Here is a 25463-nt window from a genome sequence, read left to right on the forward strand (position 1 = left end):
AGAAGAACCTGTTTGGATTTGGTGAGATTGGTTTTCATAGCCTCTCATCTATGAAAGGTTGGTACAGGAAAGCTGGAATGTCTAAGGGAAGTGCTTGTTTGACTTCTTGCTAGATGGTATGATGAACAGAAGTGCTCTTTGTGATTGGTTTGGTGCCATACAGTGGAGGACGTCAGTCTTGGGCTGGAAGTATCCCTGTCTCTACGCAATTTGCCCTATTTTTGACGCGCCAGTGGTGCCCCCAGAAATCTCTACTATTACCTTTCTTTTGCCATTCTTATCCCCATAAGAACAAAAGAACCACCATACTGGCTCAGACCAAAGGTCCATCTAGCCCAGAATCCTGTCTTCCAACAGTGGCCAATCCAGATGCCCCAGAGGGAGTGATCAGAAACAGATAAACATCAAGTGATCCCTCTCCTGTCATCCATTTCCAGCCCCAATAAACAGAAGCTCGGGACACCATTCCTATGTATCCTGGTTAATAAGTACTGATGGACCTGTCTCCATGAATGTATCTAGCTCTTTTTTGAACCCTGTTAAATCCTGGTCTTCACAACATCCTCTGGCAAGGAATTCCAAAGGTTGCGCCAGTCAACTTTGACTCATAGTGCTTCAGTTTCAAGCTGGTAAATTTGTTTAAAACCACATTAGAGAACTTTAGAGGTTAGCAAAAAGAGATGAATTTTATTTTATTTATTTGACAAAAGAATGAAATATGCACTCTGTCACTTGAAATATTTTAACTTGAAACGCTGGTGACTTTTGTATTGAATGAGCTCTCTCTCCACAGGGTGTACCAGAAGACTTGCTGTTCTTTTATGAACATATCCGAAAGGGTGGTGGAGTCTTTCGAGTTGACCAGTGCCTGCTCCAGTATCGCTACCATCCGCAGGCAGCAACTCATTCTGTTCTTGAGTAAGTTATATTTTTGTAATAGATAAAACTTGCTTGTTTCGTGGTTTCTTCGCTGTGGAAGTGAGGTGGTTAATCAACTTTCCCAAGTGGAGACTGTCAAGACACTTGCTCCTTTTAGCACTTTTTTAAGGGGACTTAGTGACAGTATAATTAATAGTAGCTATGTAATGATATGTAGAGTATACGGGTAATGGCATTGCTTGACGGTGGAGACCTGCTTGCCTTTTCTTTTGTCACTATAGTCCCAGTTGAAGAGAGGCAATGGGATCTTGGTGTTCGAACCCTTAGGACTTCTTGGGTTCTCATGCTGTCACTTATTTACTGCGGAACGTTGGCCAAGTCATTTAATTGCTCTGTGCCTCAGTCTGTCATTCTATAAAAGCTGGACAATTATACCTAATTATATAATCATCGTAACATGTTTTGGAGCCTCTAACAAAAGATGCTATGTAACTGCAAAGTAATAGTAGACTTTTATAATTTGCTTGAGATAAAAAGTCGTTACGTGAGCTCTGAAATAGGAAGTGAATAAAAAGTAATTGCTAATTTAATTTTTTTTTTAATTACCATATTTAGTAGTGGGTTTTGTTAAATTTTTCCAAAAAAGTTGTTTAAAAAAAGCGAAAAATTCAGCTGGCAATGAACTTCTCTGCTGATAATTTCATTGTTATTGGTCTGTTTTCATTTCCTCCCTGAGTCAGTTCCTGAAGTTTAAAACACATGATGTTGCAGAGTAATTCTTTCAAGATCTTTCTCATCTGTCACTGCATTTACAGTGCTATTGTACACTGAAAAAAAAAGTCTGTAAAATGCTATTGGTGATTCTGTAGATAATCTTTCTAATTGCCTGTCACGTATGCTCAGCCTGGGATCTGAGAAGAATTGGAGTGTTTCATTCTTGTACATCATGATTAGTAATAATCCATGCCTACTAATAAAAGGTTATTTCTTCATTGAGATCTTTTCCTTCATTGCAGTTGCAACAGTACTCAGTAAATCATTTGGTTGGTGATGCCTGAAAGAATAGGATTTTCACTCTCTTGGGGTATATTTATACTCTGTGAGAGGAAAGAACTGATGCGAGAAAGTGTGGAGGAGAGTCTTGGAGAAGAAAGTGCAAGCAGATAATAGAAGGAAGAACCTCCAGTAAGGAAGGTGCTGGGGCAGGCTATGGGGAAGTGACTCAGGGATTTGTAGCTGTTACCAGAAACATTACAGACCGCTGCCATTACAGGGTTCCTGGGCCTGAACCTGGAATAGAGGTTCCCCCCTCCCATCCAGCTCCCCGTTTTAGGACTAGAAAGAGACTGGTATTGATACAAGGGTTTGTCCTACCCTGTACCACTTGGAGGGACCACAGAGACTATGAAGTTTGGTTTCCTCTCTTTTCCCCATGCTAGCCAATGTAGCTCAACAAACAGCAAGCACCGTCTAAATTGAGGGCTGCTGTGAGCCTCTGAGGTAAGTCATCTGCCTGAAATTGCAGGCCCCACTAAGACAAAGGAAGAGCTTTGACACAATATGTATGACCAATTTGGCAGCTAGTTACAGACTTCTCAGCCATACACCCCAGGATGTTAGAACGTCTTGGAAAATTGTTGCTTGTTTCTGTGGGAAAGCATCTTATTTTTGGAAATGAGCATGTTTTGAATTTATTGCAAGCTGTTGCTTATTCAAATGTGCAAGGTTGTGTAGGATAATCATCCTGCATTACAACATCTAGGGATATGTGGAACTTCTATAAACTGTTTCAGATGTGCAGTTTTAGGCATCCAAATTGGCACCTTCCCTGTCTCATTTTAAGCAATCTGTCTTGCCATTTTCCCTGTTGGCTTTCCCACCCCGTGATTATTGTTGTTGCTGTTAGTGAAATTTTATGTGATTATTTTTAACATGAAGTTGTGTAATACCCTTTTTCTTGGATGCTTATAATATTCAGTGCCAAAGTTGTAAATGGGATCCATTGAGGAGTCCTGTAGTCCCTTAAAGACTACCGGATGTATTTGGGCATAAGCTTTCCTGGGTAGAAACCACTTCGTCAGATGCATGCAGTGGAAATCACAGAGGCAGGGGAATGTGTACTAGCATATCAAAAGAAGGGAATTGCTTATTGACTGTTGGACTCAGTGTTAAAAAGGCCAATTCAGTTACAGAGGTTGTGGCTCACTCCCAGCGGTTAATGGGGAGCTGTGACTACCAAGAGCCAGAAAATTGCCTTTGTAGTGAGAGAACTATTCTTAGTCTTTATTTAGTCCTAATTTGACCATGTTAAATTTGAAAATGAATGGCAGTTCTGCTGGTTCGCTTTGTAATCTAGATTTGAAGTTTGCTTTTTGTAAAAAGATGGCTACTCTTAACTCTGTTGCTGAGGGTATGTCTAGACTACATGGCTCTGTCGATGGAGCCATGTAAAGTAATTTACCCGGCATAGTCAATGAAGCGGGGATTTAAATAATCCTTGCTTTATTAAAATAAAAATGGCCGCCACACGGTGCCGACAATCAGCTGATCCGGCACAGTGTGGCAGTCTAGATGTGGCATGGTTGACAAAGGCTTCCTTTGTTGACCGCTCCGGTATGCCACGTGAAACTAAACGTACTAGGAGACATGCAGCAATCTGCTGGGGCCTTAGCAGGCCAAAGCCATTTCAACACTTACACAAGAGTTGAGATCCCTCTTTGGCCAGAAGGTTTGCAGGATCAGAAATAAGGCCCTGAATCAGTTGAACATAAGAACGTCCATACTGGGTCAGACCAAAGGTCCATCTAGCCCAGTATCCTGTCTACTGACAGTGGCCAATACCAGATGCCTGAAAGGGAGGGAACAGAACAGGGAATCATCAACCCTCTCCTGTCATTCATTTCCAGATAAACAGAGACTAGGGACACCATTCCTATCAATCCTAGCTAATAGCCATTGATGTACCTAACCTCCATGAATCTATCTAGCTCTTTTTGAACCCTGTTAATGTCCTAGCCTTTACCACATCTTCTAGCAAGGAGTTCCACAGGTTGACTGTGCGCTGAGTGAAGAACTTTCTTTTGTTTGTTTTAAATTTGCTGCCCATTAATTTCATTTGGTGATCCATAGTTCTTATATTGTGGGAATAAGTAAATAACTTTTCCTTATTCACTTTTTCCACACCAGTCATGATTTTATAGACCTCTATCATATCCCCCCTTACTCACCTCTTTTCTAAGCAGAAAAGTCCAAGTCTTTTTAATCTCTCTTCATATAGGACCCGTTCCAAACCCCTCATCATTTTTGTTGCCGTTTTCTGAACCTTTTCCAATGCCAATATATCTTTTTTGAGATGAGGCGACCACATCTGAATGCAATATTCAAGATGTGGGCGTACCATGGTTTTATATAGAGGCAACAAGTAGTTTAAACCTATCCTTTTTATATCCACAGACTTTTCTTTGTGTTGGTCTCTGTATAACTCAGTTTAAACCAGCTTATTTAAGCCTCTGTGTGGTGCAGGTACCTCTCTTGAAGTGTTTACAACTTAAGTAATTCACCTCAATTGCCCCACTGCCCACCCACACAGAGATTTTTGGTTCTTGGAGGAGCTGTGGCAGCCATATTCCTCCCCCAGAGTTGCATATAGTCCTAGACCCACTGTGATATATACATCATTTGTAAACTTAGGATCTTTGGGAATCATAAAATACTGCATGGGGTTTCATTCTCTGTCCTGTGCAGCATTTAGAACTAAAATGGCAAAGCAGAGCCTGACCAACTGTGTCTTGCCTAATTCACCAGCTTCTCCTGGATTAATTAGGCAGGACTTGTCTAGCACCCAATTCCTGGCCTTGCATATTCATTCTGGATTGAATTGTGTCATTCTATGGGAGAGCAGAATTCTCTCCTAACACCTCAGTCCTTTCTGGCCATGCTGTTTTATCATGTACTGCCCTCCCCATGCATTTAGATAGGGGAGGACTTGTAGTCAAATAAGTAATTTGCCTATCCATTTCCAAAAAGTCCCCTTGACTGGAGTCATTCAAAGTTAATACTTTGATCATTGGTCTCCATTGTGTCTCTAAGGCTATGTCTACACAGCAGTGCTATTTAAAATCTATCCCGCATCTTAACAGCACACCTGTTATTTCGAAATAAAACTGGCTCGGTATTCTGATGTCCCTGTAAACCTCGTTCCACGAGGAGTAAGGAAAGTTTCAGAATAGCGGGTTATTTTGACATTTTGGCACTGCATAGCTCAAATTGTGTAGCTTATTTCGAGCTACAGGTGCAGTGTAGACACACCCTAACCTAAGGTATCTCCATTCACATGTCAGATAGTAACAGCTCATTCACACCAAACCTGACATGTCTGTGTGGCCTACATATAGTCAAGTCATCACTTACTCTGAAAAAAAAAATTAACCACTTCATACATAGTAGGTAGCAAGGCATAAGTGAGCATGGAAACACATAATGTTAATACAAATATTTCCCGAGATCTCCATAGTGCCACCTGTCCCTCCATTGTTTTAGTAGTTTTCAGATTCCAAAGAAATAGATGTTCACAATGAGAGAATGAGCGAAGTAACCAATTGACTCAAATTTTTAAATTGACTTGCGGAAATTGTTTAGGGATTATCTGAGTGGGCATGAATTTTGAAGTAGTAAAACAAAACAAAAAAAGAAATTTTTTTGCCTGAGAGTAAAATCTTGGTTACAAGAGTTGATTTTATTACTATCTATAACTTAGTCTCAGACTTCAAGCCGAAGAAATAAATCTTCAATAAGATGAGGAACATGGTTTGTTTATGTAAAGGTGTTTATTCAGTCTTTCCACAAAGATAGCAATCACTCTGAATCTTTCAGGGGCTGATCACAGTGTGTCTGAGGGCCCTTTTTACTCTCCAGAGGGGATGGGGGGGGAGAACATTTGCTTAATTTTTCAGCTCTCAACTTGTTACACAGGGGGGAACAAGCAACTTACTGATCAGTGGCAGTCAGCCAAACATTTGATGATGTTTAACTGTAGGCATTAATGATTTTTGTCTCTTTCCATGATGAATAGACTTTATAGGGTGGAAGTAGCTGGGAAAGTAGCTGACAAAAATGAGTAGATTCAGATAAATAAAAGAGCAGTAAAAAAGACTTACAATTTTCCTTTTCCGCAGCATTAAACATGAAGACTTATATAGGTTGAACCTCTCTAAACTGGGACTTTCTGATCTGGCAGCATCCGTGGTCAAATAGGACCACAGAAGTTCTGGGACAAGAGTCCTGGTGGAGGGCTGCCAGCTAGGAGCCCTGCAGGCTGGCAGGGCAGTGGGCTGCCAAGCAATGAGCTGCCCAGCAGGGCGGGATCTCAGCATGCCACAGCAGGGCTGCCCAGAGGAGCCAGGAGCTTGGTGCACCATAGCTGGGCTACCCGTTGGGACCGGCAAGGATGTGTACAATGAGAGAATGAGCAGTCTGACAGCTGGGCCGTGGCTGGGGGGGGGGGGAGGGGCCTGTTGGCAGGGGGGCAAGAAATGATCTCTCCTAGTCAGACAAAATCCCTCATCTGAGACCAGACAGTCCTGAGGCTGCCAGACGTGGAATGTCCAACCTGTACTTGTATGGAAGGCATTATTATTCTTTTCCTGTCTTCAAATTTTGTCAAGCAAAATTTCACTACCAGTGCACCCCTCTTTTTCAGCAAAAATGACAAGTCATGGTATTGATCCAGAAACAATGAGGCAGTCTAAAGCAAATTGTTTACAATAATATGAGAGTTTCCACAATCTACTGTGTTGATAATGGAATTAACTTCATAGATCCTGATTCTGCACCCTTGAAAAGTAGTAAGAATAAACAAATCATACAGTTCCCAGAAGCCCTGTGATTTCAGATCCCATAGACGTCCCCAAGCAAGGGGAAAAGAGAATATTCAGTATGAAAGAAGCAAGACTGAATAGTTGTTAGTGAGTTTCTGAGGAAGGGGACTCATTTAAGTGATGATCATCAGAGTGCTTACCTCATTTCCTACAGTGCTATATTCATCCTAAAATAAACATACAAAGCGAATAATGTAACAAATTGAGGTCAAGTACGTTTTTAACTTTTGCGTCCACTTCCTCATTGTCATTTTAAATATCATAGGAACCAATGATCTCATTAGCGTCATCTACTTTTCAAGACACAAACATTTGATGGTCTGTGTCTTTGGTTAATAAGTCTTTCATGAAAAAGAGGCTGCAGTACAAACTCTGTCTCAATCAGTGACCCATGACCTGAAGATGAACTCAGACAGTAATAGAACCTTTTAACAGTAGGAACTCAGGGGGACATTTGAATCCAGCAGTTAAATGAAGTTCATGCGAAGTTCACCAGAACAAACAAAAACAAATCAGTTCATCTGCTACTACAGTGATAGGCTTCAATTGAGAAATGGGCCTTTTGTGAGAGCTTCACAACACGTTCGGAGTTTGCTGTAAATTATGGAGTGCTTGGATCCTGAGTCCACCTGTAATTTAAAACAGGTGGGCAATAATTTTTAATGGGGGGCCTCTCCAAGATTTTGTTTGGCAAGTGGTCAAGGGCCACACTTCTGTGGAGGGGGTGTCAGGTCTGGGATGGAGGTTGGGCGCAGAAGGGAGATTGGGGAAAGGGAATGGGGTACACCAGGGGGTGAGGGGTCTGAGAGGAATGTTGGGTGAAGGAGGGGGCTGTGATCTGGGGCAGGGGCTTGATGTGTAGGTAGGGTTGACAGATGGCTGAAACAAAAATACCAAACACTCGCCTCCCCCCCCCCCCAAAAAAAACAACACCACCAGGGAAAAAATTCTGTTGAAGGGGAAAAAATGGGGTGGGAGACCAAAGTTGTTGAGCAAAAAAAAAAAACTTCTTAAGGACTTCTTAAGCCAAAAAAAATTAACATAAAACAGCATGTCCTCTTTAAGAGTAAGTGCAGGGATAGGAGCAGGGGAGCAGTTAAGCACTAAGACCCAGGTCTTTTGGCTCGCAGCCATTTTGTGCTGGCAGTCTTGGGAAACCAGGTAAGCATGGGGGCTGGGGTCGGGGGGGGGGGGGAGGTCGGGCGCTGAATGTTTGTAGGGTTGCCAGGTGCCTGGCATTTTCGCCTCCTGGCTGGGGAAAAATTCAGAGAATCCAGGACGTCTCAGGTGTCTGGTATTCTCTGAATTTTTTTACCGGACAGGAGGCGAAAATACCAGACTGTCCGGGTGAAAACCGGACACCTGGCAACCCTACGTGCAGGGTCCAGGAGGGGGTATGGGTGCAGGAAAGGATTATGGTCTGGGGGAGGGGCTTTGGAAGAGGGTGCAAGGTCTGGGAGGGAGTTGTGACCTGGGTGAAGGGAGTGCAGAGGGCTTGGGTGTTGACTTGCGGCAGGGGAATGAGGTGCAGGGGCCAGGAGGGGGTATGTGTGCAGGAGAGGAGGTATTGCAGGGGGTGCAAGGTGTGGGAGGGAGTTGTGACCTGGGAGAAGGGGGAAAAGAGGTACAGAGGGTTTGGGTGGTGGCAAGGGGCATGTTGTTGGAGGGGAGAGAGGGTGTGGGATGCCACAGGCAGGCTCTGGCTGGAAGGCGCTTACCTAGGTGGCTCCCAGCCAGCAGCCTTGTAGAAACCTGAAGCAAACTGTGCTGAAGGCTGCTCTGCTCCACACGTGTCTGCTCCTGGCATGAGGGGCAGAGGGAGGGAAAAGGTTTCCCGCTCTGCCCCTGACCCCAGCAAAATTTCTCAGTTCCTAGTGGCTGGGGGAAAGGGAGTGGCAGCGTGCGAAGACTCCCTCCTCCCTCCCCAGCTGTCCAGAGCGCAGAGTAGCTGGCTTTTTAAGGCATGAGCTTTCTATCTGAGGTTTCTGGTGAGGTGGCCGTGGGCCAGATCCGGTGGCTTGGCTGGCTGGATGTGGCCCACTGGCAGCCTCTTCTTGCCCACTCTGGCTTATGCTGGAAGATTTTTTTTTCTTTCAAAACTTCCATTTGAATAGGTGTCTCTTCAACCCTGGCTGAATGGTTTACACCCTTGTACTCATCTCTGTTATAGGCTTCTGTGATTCTCTTCTGCATTAAAAAACTGCAGAGGGAACCCTTGCTTAAATAACTCTGCCTCCTGAAGATCAGTTCCACTGTCCCCTGCATAAAGGGGAGGACCAGTGGATGTAGAGAAAAGCCAGGGATATAGACCTACAGCACTACTACAGCCAGGCACCCACTGGTAGAGTATCAAGCCAAATGTGGGACTTCTGTCTGTGCATCTGGTATTATTGCTCTGTTGATTCACTTATGTAACCCCATCCGGGAAAAGCGGGGTGGGGGGTCAAACAACATGGAGGAGAAATTAATACTGCTCAGGCTCAGAGAAGACTTAAATCATGGTTTTCATTGTCATTCTATCTGCCATTTCAGGCTAGAAATATGCTGCATAGAGCAGATGTTCCCTGATTCCTGCATTCACCCAGCCAGTCACAGAGCATTTTAACACAGGCTCCATTGTTGCATTATTGGTGTGGATGGGATAGTAATAACTGCTCAGGAGCAGAGGAACATGCTGCAAAGCTACATTACCACTGTGCATAAATGCTACCACTTCAGTCCTGCAAAAATTTGGTTCCTGTGTGTCCATCCATCCCTAGTAGGTGTGGAGGAGGCATTGCAGGAAAGGTCTTGGGAACATTTTGAAAGATTTAGGAATAATTTTCCAGCAGATTTTCAGCAAAAGAAAGTCACCAGAAAATGAAAGAAATAGAAATAACATCTAGTTCAGGAATTTGGCCAAAGCTGGCAAGTTAGAATCCAGATCTGAACTTCATCATGGTCAGGGATATTTGGATTCAGCCTCTGTTCAGACCTATCTTTCACAAACTGAACAAAAGGTAGGGACTGCAACTTGAAGCCACTGGGAAAGCAGTAGCTATTTTGCTAGTGCAGTTTAATCCTTTCTGTCACAGGAAGCACAATTTGGCAGTAACTGAGCATAATCATACCTTGGAGTTGTTGCTGATGGCTATGAACATGTAATAATGCAAAGACAGAAAATAACTGTGAGAATCTTTTCTGGGAGGTGATTTGTATAGCTAAAATAATTGCTTTTAGTCTTATTTGTTTCAGGTGCTTCCTTTAATTGCTGTTTGCAAGTTGCTACAGTTCCCTTTTATTGCACCTGTACTGGCTCTTGAAGTCTGGGAAAATGGCATTCCCTTATCCCCCAAGGCAAGAATCCCAGCTACTTGTTCTGGGAACATCCCAACATATGGGGGCAACCTAGGTGAACCGGAAACCCAAAGGGGATAACTGAAATCATTTCTTTTGACACTCCTTAAGCTATATTTTGCTGAACCAGTTGAGCTATGTTATTTGTTCATTGCTGCTTCTCAGAGACTCTTTAATTATCATATTGATTAAAAGTCAGTCACACTTTTCTCTCCTTCATTCCCACAGTCACGTAGTGTTCATTCATATGATGCAGCGTGAAACTGTTAAAGGAATCCCCAGGTTACACCATGCAATGGCTTATCTTAAATTTTCTACAAATAGGCATGTAGGATATAGAAATGCCATGCAAACAAACACTTACCTATTTGTCTTGTCTCTTGAGGGTCAGTGATAGTTGTTCTTTGGCAATGAGTCTTCAAAAAATGCCATAAAAGTGATCTCCCATAACCTATGATGCAGACAAAAAGGATTATAGTTTTCATATTTATCCACCTTATTTATACAGTCTAAAACATGCCTTAGAGAAAACATCTTATTGAGACCTCACTGAAGCTGATTTTCTTGTGTCCAAAACAATGATCCAATTAGAGTCTAATGCATTTTGGGATCTACTTGATTTAGTAATGGTGCTATTCACATTGAAGTTTCCACACTTGTCAGTCCTGAACACAACACTGATGTGGGACCATTCATAGCTAGCATGAAATTAAAACAAAAGGACCACCCTAGAGTTGTCTTTTGAGAGATGCAATCTCCGAGGTTTTCTGAGGCTGGTCACTGAGACCAAGCTGATCTTCAGTCTTTGAGAATGGTCACTAAGTGAGCCCAAGGAATATACCATCTCAGTCTCACTGCATTTCTCTCACTGATGGGGCATAAGGACAGCTGATTCAGACTGCACATACTGAGTGCTTCCTCTGTGTAGGGAAAACCCTATCAAATATGTTTTGGAATTCCCCAGCATTGGAGAATGCTGACCAATAGAGAGTGAAGCTTCTTTGAGCTACCGATCTACCTGTTTCCTCATGCCCTTGTCTCTGCTCTCCCTCTGACTCCTTATGTTCCCCACCAACCCTATAGTCCCTGCCTAATTTTCTACTTTTCCACACACCACCAGTCTGTTCTGCTGCCCTCCTTTCCTCTCCATTTTCCTTCATTTTACAACCTCTTGGTAGCCCATATTTCCAGTCCTAGCTCCTCTCTCATCCTTACCACTCCATGTATCTGTGGCAAATCCGGTCTCCATCCATCCATCTTCAGTTCTGTTGGTGCTGTGTAAACCAGCATTGAATCTTAATGCAGCATAAGAATAACACAGGAACAACCATACTGGAGCAGATCAATGGTCCGTTTAGCCTAGTATCCTGTCTTCCAACAGTGGCCAATGCCAAATGCTCCAGAGGGAGTGAACAGAACTGAGAATCATCAAGTGATCCATCTCCTGTCACCCATTCCCAGTTTCTGACAAACAGGAGCTAGGGACACCTTTCCTATACATCCTGGCAAATAAGTATTGATGGACCTAACTCCCATGAATGTACCTAGTTCTTTTTTAAACCCTATTAAAGTCCTGGTCTTCACAACATCCTCTGGCAAGGAATTCCAGTCATGCTGGCTTTCTCTTTAGCTGTGTAGGTTCTTCAGTTCTGACAGCAGTAAAATTGTATGTCACTAAAGTGAAATCTGATTCTGAATACTTAGAGAGAGCAGTGCTGATGAGTTAGAAGGGGCCATTTTTACACAGTCACTTTTCAACATAGAATCAGGTTTTTTATTTTTTTTACTTAAGATTAAGCTACTAATCTCCCTTCTTGAGAAAGTAGCAGAAACCCAGAATTTCCACTAATACCTAATTCTGGAAAAATATTTCACTGTCAGATTTCTCTCCGTTAACTTGCCTTTTGGGAACATAGCACGCTATTAAGAAAACGAAAAAGGCAAATGTCAACGGATGACAGCAGCAGCTAAAGCTCTGCATCAGGAATGTGCCTTTGTGAGTGCATTAAAAGATACTTTGTGCCAAATCCAAAATTCTTTTCATTAGCTGCCCTGGCTGTTGGGAATATGCCCCTTGCCTTTAAGACATTGCTGAAATTTCATATGGAATGGCTATTCCTGTTGGGTTCATTTATTTATGGGTATGAAGTGTTTCCAAGTTATGACCACCACCACCAGTGATGAAGTGCTAAGTAGCCATATATGGGAGTGGTTGTGCTCAAAAACTCATAGATGCTAATGTTAACTGAGCTCTGAAGCCAACTCATAATCCCCTACAGAAATCCTCAGCCTCAGTGCTACATGTATTACTTCCGGTCTTAAGTTACTCAGATCACAGGCCTGATACATGATCAAGATGCTAATAAAAATACAGATTTCCCAAATAATAAAGTTTATAAAAGTTTATAAAAACAAAATGCCAGGAACAGATTTACATTAAAACTTTGGAAGTTTTTTTTGCATATAATTTAACATTACCCACTTTATGAAAATATTTGGAACAATTTACTTAATATTTTTGTCATTGATTTCCCAGTGAAAATAGGAAAAGTTAGAAAATGTTTTGCTAAAATTCAGGAGTGTTATTCAAGTTATATCTCTACACAGTTCATGTCGATGTACTGACACTACTTACGGATTTGTAAATGAGTTTGAATTGCTATAACATAAACCACGCAGCAGAATAAAGAATTTAAAAAATAGTCTTAAAGTAGGATGACAAATTTATATCTTCTAGATCCTTGGCATATAAATTACACACTAAGGGTGAGTGTACACAACAGGTCTTAACTCGAAATAAGCTATGCAAATTGAGCTATGTCAATTGTCTAGCTTATTTTGAAATTGGGAGCGTCTGCACAGCATTTATTTCAGAATAGAGCACTCTTCCTCCAATTTCCCTTACTCCTCGTACAATGAGGATTACAACAGAAGTCGGAGTAAGAAGTCCTCCAACTTAACAGTATTTCAACATTATTTTGAAATAACTTCCAAGTGTGTAGACACAGCCTAAGTTGTTTTGAAGTAACGCTAGTTATTTCAAAATAATGTTGCTGTGTAGACATACAGTGAACAGAGTCAGAAAGACGGTTGAAAATATGGGGTTTCAAAGATGAGATAGAAGGATGATTTCTTGCAATAAAAAGAAGGTTCTGCCCAAGATTCCATCAGGAATGCAGGGAAAACAATAGGCAACTTAAGGATATGGTGAGTAAATTACTAGTTGCAGCATTACTAAATCTAAATGACAATTCCAGAGAAAAATCTGGCATTTCATATATGTATAATCTGCCAATGAGTGTATTACAAATGCAGGTTGTACCTCCCTTAATCGGGACTTTCTGATCTGGCAACATAGAATCATAGAGCTGGAAGAGACCTCAGGAGGTCATCAAGTCCAGCCCCCTGCCCAAGGCAGGGCCAATCCCAACTAAATGAATCCAGCCAGGGTTTTGTCAAGCCAAGACTTAAAAACCTCTAGGGATGGAGATTCCACCCCCTCCCTAGGAAACCCATCCCAGTGCTTCACCACCCTCCTAGTGAAATAGTTTGTCTTAATATCCAACTGTCGGGGTCCCCCCCCCCTTGCCGGGGGTTGCCACCCTCCTCCGGGGCATCACTCACACAGCTTGGGCCTCGGCCCGAAGCGTGGTGCCCCTTTTTAGGGGGAATACGACCTCCCGGCCTAACCCCCAAAGTTCACTGCCCCCGCAATAGGGGGAATACGGCCTCCCGGCCTAGTCCAAAGTTCACTGCCCCTGCGGTCGGGGAAATATGGCCTCCCGGCCTAGTCCAGAGTTCACTGCCCCTGCACTAGGGGAAATACGGCCTCCCGGCCTAGTCCAAAGTTCACTGCCCCTGCACTAGGGGAAATACGACCTCCCGACCTAGTCCACAGCTCGCAGGCCCAGAGGCCTAGTCCAAAGTTCTTTATCCCAGCCCCCACTCACCAGGGGACAGGGAAGGAGGGGTAGGGGGGCCTGGGCCCTCCCTCTCCACCAGGCCCCGACCCAGGGCCCTAGTAGTGGCGGGTGGCTCCCACCACTGGCTCAGCAGGGGCTCCTCCCCGCAACGCCCCGAGCCCTCAGGGGCTTTTAGTGAGCCCTGGGTCACTTCCTACCCCCTGCCCCGGCCCGTCGCGGTCCCACCTGTCGGCGTTGCTCGGATGGCTGTACTGGTACTTCCCCGGTCAGCGTTGGAGTTGGCAGTGTCCGGTCCGGCACTCGGGTCATGGGGGGGTCAGTTGGTGGCTGTGGCGTTGGGGCCGAGCCCGGCTCAGGCTCGGCAGTGGCACGTTCAGCTCTCCTGGCGACTCCCTCTCTGGCAGTTGGACGCTAGCTCCAGCTCGGGCTGCAGTCTGACCCTTCTGAGCAGGCCAGCAGCCTTTTGTACCTGCGCTCCCCTTGGAGCATGCCCAGTAGGGCTGTGTGGGTGGGGCTCTCTCTGCCCCCGGACCAGGTGGTTTCCCTGGGCTTGAGTGCGGGGCGGGGCCGCCCCGTCACACCAACTTAGACCTCTCCCACTGTAACTTGAGACCATTGCTCCTTGTTCTGCCATCTGTCACTACTGTCAACAGCCTTTCTCCATTTGGAGAACCTCTTAGGAACCGCCCTTTAGGAAGGTGAAGGCTGCCATCAAATCCCCCCTCACTCTTCGCTTCTGCAGACTAAACAGACCCAGATCCCTCAGTCTCTCCTCACAGGTCATGTGCTCCAGCCCTCTCATCATTTTTGTCACCCTCCACTGGACCCTCTCCAATGCGTCCACATCCTTTCTATTGTGGGGGGCCCAGAACTGGACACAGTATTCCAGATGTGGCCTCACCAGAGCCGTGGATGTTCCTGGACCACAGAGACCAGGTATAGGGAGGTCAGGCAGCAGAACAGAAGCGGCAGAGGGGGTGTGGAGACTCAGCTGGGAGACAGGGCACAGAGTGATGGGCAGCACACCAGGAAGTTCTGGCCCCTGCGGCCAGACGGTAGTAGGGGCTGGAAGTAGCAGGTGCAGAACTCTGGCCCTGGCCATGGAGCTCAGGGGCCAGCAGCAGCAACCGAGGAGCTGCGGCCCCGGCCGTGGAGCTTGGGGATGGCAGCGGCAGCCATGGAGCTCCAGCAGTGGCACTCTGGCCACAGCCATGGCGCTCCCAAGGGCTGGGCTGGAGCTCTAGCCGGGGGCATCAGGACACCATGGGCCATGTTGGAAGGGCCATGTTCCCATGGTCCGGCAAACCCCTTGTTCGGGGCCAGTCAGGTCCCGAGGGTGCCGGATGAGGGAGCTCCAACCTGTACTGTAAATTAGAGCAATCTGGATATATTTATTTTTAGGTTTTTTATAGTTCACTGTGTATTTATGCATGAATCTTTTCCCACACATTTGTTTAAAACACTTCCCATTTCTGGAGTACAAACCCCAGCACATATTCCCTACACATAATTTGCCTTCTGTGTGTAAATCAATATACATTTTCATCCAAAACTCTGTCAGATAGAAGCATTGGCCACATAGTATGTTGATTTGTCAGGTCTGTGTAATTTGATATTTTCTGCTGGTGTTTTCATTCTGGTTCACCATGATGTGAAAAAACAGCTTGTTTGGATGTTTTCAGGATTAAATCTGCAGAGTGTGATAGTAAAATCATTTACGTTCATTTTTATATACATTTAGCATTTTAAGAATTGGGGAAATTAACAACAAGGTATTAACTACAGTAAAACTCCAATAATCTGGCATCCAGTTGTCCGGCACTCCTGATAGTCCAGCATCAACTGGAACCCAGAACTGCTCAGGTCAGCTGCTCTCACGGCCGGGCCGCTATGAGCCGCATGCGAGCTCACGGCCTGCGCCGTTCTGCTCACGGTCCCCAGTACACACAGCGTCCAGCCTGCACGTGCTAGCAGCCAGCTGCTGACCATAGGCAGCTGCTTCGGGACCTGGACATAAAGTTGGGGGGAAAAGGGGATTGGGTGACAGCAGGGAGGAAAGGTGTTTGGCTCTGGGGAAGGGAAGGATTGGAGAGGGAGATTGAGTCACGCACGGCGTCCCGACCAGCTCATTGAAAAGCTGGCTGCTCAGCACACGGGCCCCAGTGCCTGGAGGGAGACGTGCGGCTGTACCAGCGGCTCCGGGACCCGAGCATAAGTGGGGGAGGGGGATTGGGTTGGGAATATGCCCCGTTATAGTATCTCCTGGTCTTCCGGCATATCCAACAATCCGGCACCACCTAGGTCCCAAAGGTGCTGGATTATCGGAAGTCTACTGTATATGACTTTCTGTTCTGCCAAAGCTAATATCAAATCTGCTCATGACATTAAAATAAGCACCACGTAGATCTTATTGCCCATGATTTTGGTTTATGAACTCCAAATATGCCTTTTTCATACGGTGTAGGTTAGGAGCTCTGAGCACAGGATAGTGCCTGGTCTTTCATCTCTGGAGACTTCACTACAAATCTTGATTTGGCTGAGAAAAAGGAAAAAAAAGAAAAAGCAATTAGTTATTACCCCATTTCTTATTTGCCCACATATTTAAAACACCAAATAATTTGGCACAGCCAATAGTCTGGCCCAAGTTTAGCTAGGGTGTGATCACTGGGATGTGTCTACTACTTCTGATCATAGCCACTAATGTGTGTAGGTAATTTGCTCATTCTTGTTCCATGCTGTTCCTGGTTCTAGAGAGCACATCTCTCGCTGGCAGAAATACTCAGGCAGAACTCTCAGATAAATGGGATTTTTTAAGTGTTAGACATGTTGATTTAAGCCCTAAAAGAATTTGCCAAATTTATTCCCAAGCATGTATTTGTATTGAGAAATGGGACCATTGAATATGACATAAAATGGATTGTGGTTTTGCTTGTTAAATGCAATCCTTTACCACTTGCACACACAGTTTTTCTCACAGAACTATCTTTGGCAGATCCACAAGCTGTGCCCCTTAAAGCACCTATCCCACCATGCCAACTATTGCTACTGGGATGAAAGAACTATTGTATGTTCTTCAGGGAGTGTTCCTATGGGCGTTCCACTTAAGATATCTTAAGATATCTCCAAAGCCCCTCCCTCCACTGTGCTGTACTAAGATTCTTTGAGATAATTGTCCCTGTGGATGCTCCACTAACCCCCTCCTCCTCTCTGCTCCTCTGAGGCAAATAAGGAACTGAGGGCTGCACATGTGAGGTAGCAGCTAACAGCGACATGATATGGCTGCCGCACATGCGCAGCCAACCAGGGCACTACTACTACCAATATTTGATTAGGTGTCACCTTGCGCTTCTAAAGTGGAGCACCCACAGGGACAACCTTCTTGAAGAAGCTCAGTTACTTCACAAAGTGAGTAACTTTCTCTTTTCAAATTCTGTGTGCTACACTGGAGAATGGAGTTAAGAGGACCAATTGAAACTGCTGAAACTACAGTGCTTGGGACTCCCATTCATGCTGGGGTAAAAGTCATTGTATCTCAGATCAGATCAGTCAGACCTCAGCTAAAGACAGTGCTCAGGTGCTGCAGCCAAACTGCATAATTAATGCTTGGGAATTCCTGGTACAGCTGCTATGTATGAGCACAACACTATGTACAAACATGGTAAACTTAGGGTGACCCAAAAAATGGTAGCCTAAGACCTGATCCAAAGCCCACGGAAATCAGTGGGAGTCTTTCCATTGTCTTTAGTGATGTTTGAATAAGTCATCTTAGAAAGGGACCGCAATTTTAAAAAAAAGTCACTAGCATTAAAATAGTCCATGTTTTAATGTGCCAGTTTTTAACTGCCTTCACACTTGAGTCACAAATTAACTGGAAGTCAATTTATTGTACCTAGTAGGGTAGTTATTTTAAATATGGAGTCCTAGTTTGAATACTAAATGAATCCTGAACATCAACCAGTGTTCAGTTACAATACATTTTCTTTAAACCAGTGTAAATGACACTGTCTTAAATATTAAATTGTATAGTGGGAATAGTTACTTGAAAAGTTGAAGTAAAGTGATTGAAGACAGTAGGAAATGAACACAAATAATAAAAAAGAGATATCGTTGCAAGCACAAAGCACAGCTAATTCAGCAAAATCATGATGAAGGGTTCAAGAACAAAACGTCTGCCTTGGATTGTCTCTTCTTGTTGAGAATACCCTTTGAACATGCTGAAATGGATAATCTCGCCAATCCTCAGCATGTACAGATGTTTCCTTGTTATAGTCCGCCAGCCATGTGAACTCAACATTTGGTATCAGTCTAACATTTATTTACATTGCTAGATTTGTATAAATTATGTTGTGGAATTTATTTCAAATGTGCAGACACAAAAATGCACTCGACACACAGACATCTGCCAGCTTGCTGACTTTATTTGAGCACATTTTTCAGTCATTTTCAGCTTTACAACTTTATTTGAAAGGATTATTTTCCTAATGATTTCCTCCGCTGCTCTTTTTCTTTTAGAAATGTTTTAGAAAAAAAAACACACACACACAGACCCCAAGCAAAACAAAACAATAAAAGAGAGATACCAGTTGATCTCTTGTGTCACTCTTAAATAATCTATAGGAAGTTTCAAAGTTGCCACTTTCAGGATAAGTTTCTTTTAGCTGTTGTAAGTGCACACACACACTGGTTTGTCGTATGGTTGATCATGATTCTTGGGTTACCCATACTGATTTGTTGCAGGGTTACTTGTGACTGTTGGCCATGACAGTCTACTCTTTATTGCAGATCTGCCAATAAGTTCTAAGGTTTGCATACTTGGGTGTTGAAGGCATGATCATGAGCACTGGGCTACAGAGGACCCAGTACCAACACAAGTGAGCCTGTCCATGCTGCACACAAGTACAGTTGCTGTCATAGAACTGACACCTTATGCATATGGCGCTGCACCAGTCAGCACCGGCTGACCCTTCAGTATTGCCACTGCTCACAACGCAGTATATTCTGGCTCCTTCTACTTCGGCACCACAGTTTATTCACTCTTGTGATTTGCTAGTCTTGCTAGCCCCAGTTTGCCCATTTCTCGGTACCAGTCTCTCACCAGAACCATTGGCACGGCATCAACAGCAATCCCATGTACCCGCCCACTTTTCCAGTGATGAGGAAGACAAAGTAGAGAGAGGTTTTTTTCACTGCACCATTTCTTCCCTCTTCTGACTCCTGCTAGCATGGGAACAAGGACAGCAGGATCCTTGTATTCCAGGGGCTTAACACCCTGGTATGTGCACCCATGGATGGGACCTCTCTTACTGGAACCCATGGGGGGTCTTTGAGCAAGCACCAAAGAAACTAGCACAGCCCACGAAACGCTGATACCAAGCCTCATCCTGAAGCTATGCATTCTTCTGTGATGACTGCACAGGAGCAATCTACAACGGTGAATGCAGGATAGGGGGCATCTGACACCTCTCCTAATAATAATAATTCATCCTTCTTACTGGATGAAGCTATTATGCTCCTCCCCCAACATCAGCAGATGATTTTACTCAATTTCAGAGCCTATTCAATGAGCTCAGGGTCGCTCTGGAAGAGGTGATGGACATATTACAACCTTCAGCCTCCTCTGAGATTGTCCTGCCTATTAATGGAGTCAGTATAGATCCTGCCCAGAATATCTGGCAAACCCTAGCCACTATGCCCCCTAACTGCAAAAGGGCAGACTGGAAATACTATGTCCCACAAGGGCTCAGAGTTCCTTTTCACATATTGTGACAGACTGGTCCGGGTCTGGGCACAGCTGAGGGCATCCGCTCAGGGTGAATTGCTCAAATTTGGGGTTCCTTACAGCCCGCAGACTGGTGACCTTTCCAAACAGGCCACAAACCAGTCCCACAGAGTGTTTCAGCAGCCTGCCTGAAGCCTCACGAGCAAAGCCCCTCCTACACCCCAGCACTATCCGTGCCCCAGATGGCCCCGGGCCTCATACACAGGTGAGGGGTCTGGAACCCAATCCCACCTATCCCGAACAAGTTCTGTCCGGTTCCAAGAAACCAGCCACAGATCCCAGGTCAATTTACCCTTCAGATCTTACCCACAAATCACGCTGAGCCAATCCTTTAGCATCTAACATCTAAAGGTTTATTGCTACAAGAAAGAAAACCATGAGAGTAAGGTTTCTAAAGTATCATATATTACATGCATCGAATCTCCCAGTTCTCAATGCAGGCTCTAACAGAGATGTTACAGCTGCTGGCTTAAAAGTCCTTGTTGCGCATCCTAGGTCAGGATGGGTCCACAGTTCTTTCCGGCCCTTTGATCCCTGCACTGCTGCCTCTGGGATTAAGTGCTGAGCTGAGTACCAAGATGGAGTCGACCACATGGCATATTTATACATCCTTCCTGGTCTCTTCTTGGCTGCAGTAGGTCACATGGCCAGCGGCCTATCCCTGTGTTCCCTGCTGGCAGCCCTTAGGTGTCAGTCCTCATTCTTGAGGTGTGTCCTTGGCCTATTGAGTACCATTCTCCCACATAGCCTTGCTAATTAGCATGTCCATAGGCCGAGCTTTGCCCAATACTCAAGCACATTCAGAGAGACTTCCAGTCTTCATACAGATTACAGACTCCTAACTATACACACAGACATTACAGATATATGAAGAGCAGATACAGAATCAGAAGAAAGTAAGCTTTTGTTTGACCCCCTTTGTATCACTTTTGGGGCATGACCTGTCTGCTTCCCTCACAATCCAATAACGTGACACATATCTAGCAGCAAATTGCCTAGCAGTAGAAGGAGCCAACCAAAGGACCATAACAGCAGGATTTCCACTCACTTTGGAGTAAGTCAATTCTTTAACTGTCTTTGTCAAAATGTATGCATCATATACACTGCAGTTCAGAGTGGCCTTGCTAGCTAAGTATGACCACAGACATTTCAGGAAATTCATTGACTTTATTAATGATATCCCAGAGGACAAGAGAAAACAATTTAAAACAAGAGTCTCGGAAGGACAGATTATTTCTTGCATGGCCATCCTCCTTGATACTGTGCACACAAATGCCAGGCTCACCGTGATGGTTGTCATTATGTGTCAAGCTTCATGGTTTACTTCTTCTTTCCTACACAAGATACAAACATGGTGTGGTAGATTGGTTATGGGCTCAAACCATGACCAATACAGCATCCCATGTCTTCTCCAAGATACTTGGGGAAATAATGACACACCTGAGGAAAAAAAAGGAGTGATTATTTTTCCATACCTGGATGATTGCCTGTTCAAAACACAGACCCTCGTAGGCCACTCAATCCACACTGATGACCATCAACTACTTCCAGGGTCTTGTCCTTCAAATAAACAGAAACAAATCTACATTAACTCCTACTCAGTGACTGGAGTTCTTAGATGCGCAGCACAGTTCCATAACCGGACTTGCATCTCTCCCCTTTGACAGATTCAGTACCATAAAAAAAAATCTGATCTCCAAGTCATGAAACATCAGGTTGCTGTCTGCAACTATCTACAGGATTGGATGGCCATCATCTACAGATCAAATGTTCATAGCCTAGCAGACATCTGTCCCTGCTTACCTAAGTCAAGGACTCACGCACACGGTGGACTCTTCCTCACAAACTCGGCCTCAGAGTATCATTCGTAAAGGAGTCTCCCTCTATTATAATTACCGTAGATGTTTCCCTTAAAGGGCAGGGGCACTCGTGGCACACCATACCATGCAGGGACTATGGTCACCCAGAGAAACCTCACTATATATAAATCTGTTAGGATTCTGACCTGGAGAAGGTGTATAGGAGGGAGTGCATGTTCTGGAAGGTGGTTGTGACCTGGGGCTGGGATGCAGGAGCGGGGTGCAGGGATCTGGGTTATGACCAAGCGTAGGGCTTTGGGGGTGCAAGGTCTGGGAGGGGGATATGACCTAGAGGAGGGGTGTAGGAGAGGGTGAAGGGTCTGGGAAAGGATTGTCACCTGGGTAGGGGCGCATGAGGGTGTGCAGGGGATTGGGTTGCAGAGTCTGGGAGGAAGGAGGGTTACAGTAAAGGGATGGAGGGCTGTGGGGAGGGAAGGGCTGGGGTGTCAGAGGCAGGCTCTGGCCAGGAGTAAGGATGTAAAGTGCTTTGCCAGATAAACTGCTCCTGCTTCTGCACCTCATCCCCAATTCTCTGGGCTCAAATTCTCTGGCCTTTCCTTTCAGCTCCATAAAAGTACATCCAGCAGCAATTACAGCTTTTCGCCATAAGATTGGCGACATTACGATCTTCACCCACCCATCACAAAGAAGTTCCTCAAAGGCCTTCAGACGTACTTGGACATTAGACCACCTACTCAACCCTGGGACCAGCGCTTGGTCCTCACATGCTTTATGCACCAACCCTTTGGGCCTCTAGCAACATGTTCTTTCCTAAATCTGGCCATGAAAGCTGTGTTTTTATTTGTGATTACATCCGCCAAACACGTAGGAGAATGCAGAGTGTTCATGGCTGACCCACCATATACTATATTTTTTAAGGACAAAGTTACACTCTGAACACATCACAGATTTCTTACGAAGCTGCACTCTTACTTCCATATCAACTGTCCTACCCCCTTACAAATGTTTCCCCTTAAACTGCATGCAGATACTTTTGAATCAGTGATGCATGCACTCAGCATGTACACAGCATTGTCTTTTAGTTTGCATAGAACTAAGCCATTTAAGAATTAATTACCCAGTCTACAAAAAAATACTCCAGGGCATTAATTCTCATTGAGAAGAAATGATCAAATCACTTTTGAATTTTCTAGACCAGGCCATTTTACAAGTCACAAATTCCTTGTCCAGTAAATATCACAATTAATGTTCCAGCAACAAACAACCTTTGGCAGTTACACACCTGAGCAATTTGGTCAATCAATTTGGTTTTGGTAAATTTGGGTGCAGTTCAAAATTACATTTAAAATAGAAAATGAGTCACACTCTTTGCTCAAGAAGGATTACGATATAGCTCAACGTTTGTCATAAATAATTTTAACGAGAAGTAGTTGTGACTCTCAAGATATCTAATACCATATCACCATAATTCACTCATAGTAACGGAACTATACTTTATGACACAGAACATGATCTGTTAGGAGTATCATAGAATATTGGGATTGGAAGAGACCTCAGGTGGTCAGCAAGTCCAACCCTCTGCCCAAAGCAGGACCAATCCCAACTAAATCATCCCAACCAGGGCTTTGTCAAGCTGGAATTTAAAAACCTCTAGGGATGGAGGTTCTACCACCGCCCTAGGTAACCCATTACAGTGCTTTACCACCCTCCTAGTGAAATAGTTTTTCTTAATAGTGAACCTAGACCTGTCCCCCTGCAACACGATACCATTACTCCTTGTTCTGTCATCTGCTACCTCTGAGAACAGACTCTCTCCATTCCCTTTGGAACTCCCCTTCAGGAAGTTGAAGGCTGCTATCAACCCCCCCCCCCCCCCCCCCACTCTCCTCTTCTGAAGACTCAATAAGCTCAAATCACCTCAGCCTTTCCTCATAAGTCATGACTCCAGCCCCCTAATCATTTTTGTAGCCATCCACTGGACTTTCTCCAATGTATCCGCATCCTTTCTGGACTGGGGAGCAGGGAGGGTTCAGAATTGGACTCAGTACTCAAGATGTGGCCTCACCAGTGCAAAATAAAGGGGAATAATAATTTCCGTAGATCTGCCGACAATGTTCTTCCTAATGCACCCTAATATACCATTAGCCTTCTTGGCTACAAGGACACACTGTTGACTCATATCCAGCTTGTCATCCACTGTAATCCCCAGGTCCTTTTCTGACAAATTGCTGCTTAGCCAGTTGGTCCTCAGCCTGTAACAGTGTTTGGGATTCTTCCATCCCATGTGCAGGACTCCACTTGTCCTTGTTGAACCTCATTTCTTTTGGCTCAATCCTCTAATTTGTTTAAGCCACTCTGGACCCTGTCTCTGCCCTCCAGCGTATCCAGCCCCAGACACTCCACATGACACCAACCACCGACCAAACATCGCTGATCACTGTCCATTGAGCCTGGCAATCTAGCCAACTATCTATCCACCTTACTGTCCATTTATCCAATCCATTTAGAAAGAGAATCATGTAGAAAGAGAAATCCTGCACAAGAAGAAAATAACTCTGGCCCTGAAATCTTCTGAGTCCTACTCTCTCTCTCTCTCTCTCTCTCTCTCTCTCATGCACACAAAGAGAAATTCTCCCTGTGGCCTCACTCACTTGCATTTAAAGAATAACATTGTAACTTTTGTGAATGACAAGCCTAAGTCTAACTAAAAGCTCCATTATCCCTCAGTTCCGCGCTTTTAGATATGCATTAGCCTAAAGAAGTCCAAAAATACCTCAGACTCTACAATATAAATACATTAAAAACCCTTCAAAATGTCCATGTGTTAAATTGTGGGAAGCTGGTATTTGGAAAGATCGTGTGTTTATATGGTGCAATTGGTTCTGCTGTAATTTAGCCATCAGACACAACATTTTGAAATGCAAAGTTGAGGTTTTTATATTTAAAAAATACCAAAAATATAGTCAAGACTAAGAAGTTGTTTTTATATTTGAGTAACATGGAAAGAAATTATAGTTAGCTAGAAAGCATAAATATAAGCAGAACATTTGACATCTGAGCCGTCTTTTCAATTAGAATATTTTAGGGTTTTAGGAAATTTGTCAAGGGAAATGTAGGAGTTTATTACTTAAAGGAGTTAATTTTCTGTAATATTAAGGAGAACAATCAATATTTCAGTCTTCTTAATCATAGAATCATAGAACTGGAAGAGACCTCAGAAGGTTATCAAGTCCAGTCCCCTGCTCTAGGCAGGACCAATTCCAACTAAATCAACCCAGCCAGGGCTTTGTCAAGCTGAGACTTAAACACCTCTAGGGATGGAGACTCCACTACTTCCCTAGGTAACCCATTCCAGTGCTTCACCCCACCCTCCTAGTGAAATAGTTTTTCCTAATATCCAACCTGGACCTCTCCCACCACAACTTGAGACCATTCCTCTTTGTTCTGCCATCTGTCACTACTGAGAACAGCCTCTCTCCATCCTCTTTGGAACCTCCCTTCAGGAAGTTGAAGGCTGCTATCAAACCCCCCTCACTCTTCTCTTCTGCAGACTAAACAGACCCAAGTCCCTCAGCCTCTCCTCATAAGTCACATGCTCCAGCCCCCTCATCATTTTGGTTGCCCTCCGCTGGACCCTCTCCAATGCGTCCACATCCTTTTTGTAGTGGGGGGCCCAGAACTGGACACAATACTCCAGATGTGGCCTCACCAGAGCCGAATAAAGGGGAATGATGACATCTCTGGATCTGCTGGCAATGCTCCTCTTAATGCAACCTAATATGCCATTAGCCTTATTGGATACAAGGGCACACTTTTGACTCATATCTAGCTTCTCATCCACTGTAACCCC

At 44.4% G+C, this 25463-nt stretch overlaps 1 protein-coding gene across 5 annotated transcripts in view; it reads left to right on the forward strand.

Moving 5' to 3' along the window:
• The window catches only part of QTGAL (queuosine-tRNA galactosyltransferase), a 360105-nt gene that overhangs the window by 290938 nt on the left and 43704 nt on the right, over positions 1-25463 (forward strand). For all 5 annotated transcript variants that reach the window (XM_075903524.1, XM_014571338.3, XM_014571339.3 and 2 more), the window contains one exon: positions 794-918. In XM_075903524.1, the coding sequence (XP_075759639.1) occupies positions 794-918 (125 nt within the window). The remainder of the gene's footprint in view (positions 1-793; positions 919-25463) is intronic.

This window comes from Pelodiscus sinensis, chromosome 20, assembly GCF_049634645.1.
Source record: "Pelodiscus sinensis isolate JC-2024 chromosome 20, ASM4963464v1, whole genome shotgun sequence".
NCBI classification, from domain to species: Eukaryota; Metazoa; Chordata; order Testudines; family Trionychidae; genus Pelodiscus; species Pelodiscus sinensis.